The 7,846-nt window shown below is 39.4% G+C and overlaps 1 protein-coding gene across 1 annotated transcript; it reads left to right on the top strand.

Moving 5' to 3' along the window:
• Window positions 1-4,055: 4,055 nt before the first annotated feature.
• LOC122746312 (cytochrome c-like) lies at window positions 4,056-4,355 on the top strand. The gene has a single exon (XM_043991824.1). It carries the CDS (start codon window positions 4,056-4,058, stop codon window positions 4,353-4,355), a length of 300 nt encoding a protein of 99 aa, XP_043847759.1.
• The last annotated feature ends 3,491 nt before the right edge of the window (window positions 4,356-7,846 follow it).

Here is a 7,846-nt window from a genome sequence, read left to right as displayed (position 1 = left end):
TCAAATTTACAAGAATGCAAAGACATTCCCCAGTTGAGAAGTAGTCAAAAGATATGAATAGGCAGTTTTCAGACTAAGAAATCAAAGGTATCTATGGTCATATTGAAAAATGTTTTAAATTAGTGTTGGTTAGAGAAATGCACATCAAAACAACTATGAAGTACCACATCACCCCTATCAGATTGGCTTAACATGATAGAAAAGAGAAGTGACAAATGTTGGATGGAATGTAGGAAAACTAAACACTAAACCACTTTTGGTGGAGTTGTGCATTTATCCTACATTTGTGGAAAGCAATTTGGAACTATGCCTATAAAAAGACTATAAAACTATGTATAACCTTTGACCCAGCAATATGTATGCTAGGTCTATATCCCAACAAGATAAAAAAGGGAAAATGACCTATTTATACAAAAATATTTATAGCAGCTTTTTTGTGGTGTCAAAGAATTGGAACCTAAAGTGACAAATTCAGGCTTGATTACAGAATGGAATCACTTTGAAACATTCACCCATTGCTGCTGGTTCCATTCTTTTCAAACAGAATGAATCTAATCCCTCATCGCTATGGCAGTCTTTCTGATAGCCTTTTCTCAGTTCTAATCTTCCTTGAGTCGTGCAATATTGAACTCTGTTAATGACCTCATTCTGCAGATTTTCTCCTCCCTGGGCTTCCATAATATTGACCACTGTGCCCTGTCTTTATCTAGTTTGTTGTCCTCTTCCAAACCTTAAGTATGAGTATTCCTCAAGTATCTATTTTACTCCTCTTCTTTCTCAACATTTATTTGTATTGAGCTCATCTGCTCCCCAAGGTTAAGTTTTGACCTCTATAGAAATATTTCCTAAATCAGTCACCCAATATTTCCCCCAAATTCCAGTCCCTCAAATCCAATGGTCTTTTAGACATTTCACCTGGTTTCCCCTCTGGAATCTCAAATTCAATGTATCAAAAATTGAATTAATCATCTTTCCAACCCTAAACCTATACCTCCTCTCAAAACTGAACCCATTATCATTCCCCCCCCCACCCAAAAAGAAACTTTTCCCTTCCAACCAGGCTGTTTACTGTCATCATCCTCCCAGTCACCCAGATGAAATACACAACCTAGGTATCATCCTTAACTCCTCACTTTCACCTAAGTATCCAATATGTTGCCCAGTCCATTGTTTCTACCTTTGTAACATCTCTTGTATATTCCCCCTTTTCTCCTGGATACTGTCACCTCCCTTATGCAAGCCTGACCTATCACAATGGCCTGTTGGTTGGATTTCCTTCTAGAGGTGTCTCTCCATTGCAATTCATCATCCACTGAGCTGTCAAAGTGATCTTACCAAAGTGTAAAACTGACAACATTATACATACCCCTTTCAAACAATTCTAGTGGATCTCTATCACCCCTAGGATCAAATATAACATACTCTGGCATTCAAAACTCATCATAATCTTATTCTTACACACACACACATACACATTTTCAATTCCCTTACATTTTATTCATCACCATGGCATCCTTGCTATTCCTCAAAGAAAACACTACCTCCTGACTCCAAGAATTTTTACTCCCTCCCTTCTATGGCTGGAATTCCTTCCCTCCTGGATTCCCTAACCTTCTTCAAGCACCAGCTAAAATCTCATGATCTACAAGAATCTTTTCCTGATCCCTTTTGATTCTAGTGCCTTCCTTCTGCTGATTATCTTACATTTAACCTATAGTGTTTACACACAGTTGTTTGCGTGTTTTTCCCCTAATTAGACTGTACGCTCATTTAAAGCAGAAACTGTCTTTTGCCTTTCTTTGTATCCCTAGGACTTAGCACAATGTCTGACACATAGTAGATACTTAATAAATGTTTTTTGACTTATCTATCTTAGTTAATGCATTCATATTCAGCCCATCATTCAGGCTCAAAATCTCAAAATCACCTTTGACTCTTCCTTCTCCCTCACATTCAATGCTGCCATATCCAATCAGTTGTCAAAACAACAGTATAATTAACAATTAATAAGATAAAATTTGCAGCAATAAGTAAACAATGTGATATATGCTATATGTCAGATGAGTGACTTGACAATCTTTTACAGATGTTCAGAGTAGAGAGAACTTGCTTCCAATTTGAATAATCAGGGAATGCTTTGTGGTCAAAGCAGGACTTTAGCTGAGCCTTTAAAGATGAATAAGATTTTCAAAGTTATATAATACTATGGTAACTATTCCAAGTAATGGGAATTCTTTGAGATAAGGTACAGAGGTAGGAAGGCAAGGAAGTAAAGAGCCTAGTCTGACAGGGAGCAAACCAGTTAGGTAAGTGATGGGGTAAGACTAGAAAGAGAGGTTGGGGACAAACTAAGGAAGGTCTTATATTAGTATTAGCTTTAGCCTGTGGAAAATGGGACCATTTGAAGGTTTTTAAAGATGCTGGAAGTTGTCTAAGAAAGAATTCAAATCCCATGTACCTAACTCCAAGTTTGGTGTTCTGTCAACTTTGCCAGGGTACTGATCAAGGACAAGTCAGGGACAAGCTAATGCTAGCTGTGACTTTGGTACCTCCTAAGAATTCTGGGAGAGCATGACTCTCTATCTTTCTAACTCTGTCTCTGTCTCTCTGTGTGTGTATTTCTGTCTGCCTGTCTCTGTCTCTCTGTCTCTGTCGCTGTCTCCCCATCTCTCTCTCTGTGTCTGTCTTTCTCTTCTTCCATTTCATAAATATCTTTTTGGTTAAAAGCAAATTTTGTTTCAAATGATCAAATTTCCTAAATGAAAAAGCAGAATGAACCAGCAAGCTATTGCAGTAACTCTTCTTTCCCTTCCTCCTCCCCCTCTGGCCCTCTTCCATGCTAGATGGTTCCTAAATGTAGAACATGGCAGATAAGGTACACTGATGATTGGGATGACTTCAGGGAATCTAGATCTTAACTTGTCTCTGAATCCAGCTTCCTTCCATACCTTTCAACTATTGACTGGAACAAACTATAGCTACATCAAGAGCTGCCTTTGTCTTTCCACACCCTATTACACCAACTCTGCTCAGCAGGCAGGCTACAGTGATTTTTCTGGTATGAAGGGAACTATGGAATGCTAAGGAATAGCAGCTGCAGCCAGATTCGACTGGCTTGATGAGAGTGGATTTGAGTCTGCTCATGCATGACAGATTCACAGAAGCTCACAGACAGAAAACCCCTCAGTGGTCCTACATTAATAGAAATCACTTCTACAACATTCTCTTTTCCATAATCATTGGCCCTCCACTCGAATATCTCTAGTGATGGGGAAGCCAGAACCTTCTGAGGTAGTTCATGCTACTTTTGGACAGATATTATGGTTAGGAAGTTTTGCTAACATCAAGCTTATATCTGCCTCTGCAGTGTCTACCCAGTGCTCCTTTTCACTTGAGAATAAGTAGGAATGTCCTTCCTAAAATGTGTTGCTTAGAACTGAACGCAGCACTTCAGATGTATTCCAACCAGAAGTGGGAAAGATGGTGAGATGTGCCTGTTCTACATATAAAAGAATATAGTTTAGAGGAAAGAGAATTCACTAAGATCTGAGGAGTCCTCACATATGGCCAGTGTTCTTTTTTGGGGGGTGAGGGGCAATGAGAGTTAAGTGACTTGCCCAGGGTCACACAGCTAGTAAGTATCAAGTGTCTGAGACCAGATTTGAACTCAGGTCATCCTGAATCCAGGGCCAGTGCTTTATCACTGTGTCACCTAGCTGCCCCCCCTCAATGTTCTTTATACATAAGCAGCTGCCTTCTGGAAAAAATAATATTAAGGGCTTAATGATTAAACTTAATCTATATTTAACCTTGGACAAATCAGTTTATCTTTATGGTTTCCTTGGTCAGGTTTCTCTAGACACTGAATATGCTTGTCTAAGAATGAAGAGCTTGATATAGAAAACATGGTACATCTCTTCCAACCCTAAATTCTACAACCCTAAGTTGTTCTCAGGGTACTTTAAGATGACATCATGCAGAGGAAACAGGAGTCAGGCTAGGGGCGGTGAGTGACCAAGCGAGCTTGTGTGACTGCGGGTTGAGCTGACTTAACCATGGGTGACTTTGAAAAGGGAAAGAAGATCTTTGTGCAGAAGTGTGCCCAGTGCCACACCATGGAGAAGGGGAGCGAGCACAAGACTGGCCCCAAATTGAATGGGTTCTTTGGCCGAAAGACCGGCCAGGCTCCCGGGTTCTCTTATATCAACACCAACAAGAACAAAGGCATCACCTGGGATGACAATACATTTATGGAACACCTGGAAAACCCCAAGAAGTACATTCCAGGAACAAAGATGATCTTTGATGGCATGAAGAAGGCACAGAGGGCCAACTTGATAGCCACCAATGAGTAACAGTCGTCTGTTGCCTTATTTATTCTATTTTTGGTTTGTTTTTGGTTTTGTTTGTTTGTTTGTTTGAGGATTTTTTGCTGGGCAATGAGGGTTAAGTGATTTGCCCAGGGTCACACAGCTAGTAAGTGTCAAGTGTCTGAGACCGGATTTGAACTCAGGTCCTGCTGAATCCAGGGCCAGTGTTTTATCTACTGCACCACCTAGCTGCCCCCTGCCTTATTTATTCTAAACAGAGGTCTCTCCTGATGAGATTTCTTTCCTTTTCCTTTTTTTACATTTACCATAATGACCCTATTTAAATTGATTTTATTAACCTGAAAATTTTGATCATGAATGGCTATTTAAAAATATTGTTCTGCAGTCCTAATAAAGGAATTATGTAGATTTTTTAAAATGAGATCATGCAAAAAGACACTGTGAATAATTGCTGGCCTTGGAGTCAGAAAGACCATGTATCAAGGCCTACATCTGATAACTCCTGGCTATGTGACACTGGACAAGTCACAACCTCTCAGTATCCCTGAGTGCTCTCCAGGCTTACAAATGGCACTAATCTACATTGGTAGAAAGAGTTCTCTGTGCAAGTCTAGATTTTAAAAAAACAGACTCTTTGGGTTGAAAGGTGCCTTGAAAGATATATACCCTAAATAAAAACAGAATCCTAAGAAAACTTCCTGAAATAATGAAGCAAGGCATATCAAGGATATTCATGGATAGAATGAAAAGGAACATCAAAGACCATGTTATCCAATACTCTCAGTTTATAGCTGAATAAATTGAAGCCCAGAGTAGTTAGGAGGATCACCCAAAATTAGAGAGGTAGCAAGTATCAATGGTTAGATTTGAACTAAGGTCTTCTGATTCAAATGATATCCTTTCCACTATATGATGTTGTAATAGGAGGTTGGAATGTGATATAACTAAAGACCACAAAAATTCCATGCATGAAGTGGGAGGTAAAAGTCAGGGTCTCCTGAAGGATAATTTTACACTTACCTGGCATGGATGTGACTGTTGTGAAGAGGAATTGTGAAGAATAAGCCAAGAAGCTTTTAGAAGCAGTGGAAAATGTTTATGTTTGTCCTTCATTCTCAAAGAGGATCATGACATCAGGGTGATATCATGGCATGCAGTGAATTGGATTTAAGTGAGGGAGGGCTGTGCAAGGTTACCAACTTCACTCTCTCCTCCAGAGTTTTCGGGGTACAGTGGCAAGATATATATCAGGATGACTAGAGAGGGCCCTGGATGTTTAAGGCAATTGGGGTTAAGTGACTTGCCCAGAGTCACATAGCTAGTAAGTGTCTGATATGAGATTTGAACTCAGATCCTCCTGATGCCAGGGTCAGTGCTTTATCTACTGTGCCACCTAGCTACCCCTAATGGAAAACTACCATGGCATATGGTAAAGATAATCCACTCAGTTCTGAGTTGCTATTCCTCCTCAGCTCTGGAATCTCCTGCTTGACCTGTTTAATGTTGTGACAGGATTCTGGATACATGTATTTCCCTTTAGAATATCAGCTAATCTGGGTCTTGAATACTCAAGACTTCTGCTCATACTATATGGAAGTAGGTAGGCTGTACATGAGCCAAACCATTAGTGGTGACAGCCTCTTCACCATGCCCTCCATGTGAGGCCCATCTCATTGGTATTTGGTTCTCTTATTACCATAGGCTCCTGAACTTGAGATATTTTAGCTTTGGAAAGAGTATGTCTTGGCAGATTGCACACAAATGCTCACACTTTCACAAGTCATTCTTTGAAAAGTTGAGTGTCCATTTATTAAGATAACAAAATTAAAATACACATTGATCTTTTTCTTCTTTTCTTTTCTTTTCTTTGTTTTGGTGAGACAATTGGGTTTAAGTGACTTGCCCAGGGTCACACAGTAAGTGTCAAGTGTCTGAGGCCAGATTTGAATTCAGGTCCTCCTGACTGCAGGGCCAGTGCTTTATCCACTGTGCCAGCTAGCAACCACCACATTGATCTTTCTAAAGGAATTCTAGATGAATTTTGCGTCCATTCTACAAATATTTAATTGTCTTTTATATTGAAGACACAAAAACAAAATAATACAGGGGTGCCCTATAGGAGCCTGTATTCTTCTGGGAGATACAATATGCAGGCAAGTAAGTAAGTATAAAGTAGTTACAGGGTATACAAATCATTTTGATGAGGAGAGGGAGGGTAGGGAGTATGACATTAGCATTGCAGTTTAGGTGACACAGGAACTCTTCCTAAGTTCAAATCTGGCCTCAGACACTTACTAGTTGTGTGACCCCTGCACAAGTTGCTTAACACTGGTTGCCTCAGTTTCTTCATTTGTAAAATGAGCTGGAAGAATGAATGGCAAACTATTTCAGTATCTTTGCCAAGAAAACCCCAAAAGGGGTCACAAAGAGTCAGACATGACTAGAACAACTGAATAACAGATATCATTTACTGATACCCAACAGTTTGCAAATTGTTTTGAATGTTATTTCATTTATCTATAAGAAGTGGTATCTGAGTTTTGCTGTGAATGAAGTGATGAAAAGTCTGAGGAGGGAAGACAATGCAGGCATGAGTAGCATCTGTACAGAGACAAAGGCAGGAGATAGAATGACCTTGATAAGGAATAGTTAGCAGAGCAGCTTGGAAAGAAAAGTGCAGTGACAAGCAGAATATGAAACAAGACTAGAAGCATAGATGAAAGCTAGATTTCATAAGACTTTACTGTCAAGCTTACTAGTTGGTATTTTATCCTACAGGCAATAGGGAGTTATTGGTGATATTTTTAATTAAGGGAATAGCATGGTCAGAACTACATTTAAGAAATATCATTTTGGGAATTATGTGAAAGATGGATTGGAGAGAGGAGATACAGGAGGCAGAGAGCAGTTAGAATGCTATGGCAATAATACAGGTGAGAATTAATGAGATTCTGAACCAAGAGAAAGGTAATATGAGTTGAAAGAAGAGGATGGATACAAGAATTGGCATAATGCTAATCTTTGCTTAATCAGATATCTACTCATTCAGGAGTGAGAAGAACAGGATTTGAATCCCACTTTCTGACACTAGTTGTAAGATCTTGAATAAGACTTTTCACACATTTAGGTTTCTGTTTCCTCATCTATAAAATAAGAGAGTTAAACTAAATTATCTCTGTAGGCCCTTTCGGGGCTAATCCGTGACTATAGAGTCCAAATCTATTTTGCATTAAGAACATAACCTTTATAACTTTCTATGGTAAATTGGACACCCTGCAATCAGACAACAAAGACACATTTACATAATGGAGATGAACAGGACAAAGGTTTATGAGGGGAAAATGTCTTTATGTACACACAGAAACAGAATAGTGGGACCAATATAGACAAAACTTGCAATGAAAGGCTCTCCAGCAAGACAGGACAGACCAAAAAATCTCTTTCATAGGCTTTCATGGTTATGGAGGTATGGAAAGGACCACACAGGCCAGATAATCCAACCACCACATCTGGAT

The sequence above is a fragment of the Dromiciops gliroides genome, chromosome 1 (assembly GCF_019393635.1).
Source record: "Dromiciops gliroides isolate mDroGli1 chromosome 1, mDroGli1.pri, whole genome shotgun sequence".
NCBI lineage: Eukaryota > Metazoa > Chordata > Mammalia > Microbiotheria > Microbiotheriidae > Dromiciops > Dromiciops gliroides.
The sequence above is the reverse complement of the archived record's forward strand: the minus strand, read 5'-3'. Positions and strand labels throughout refer to the sequence as shown.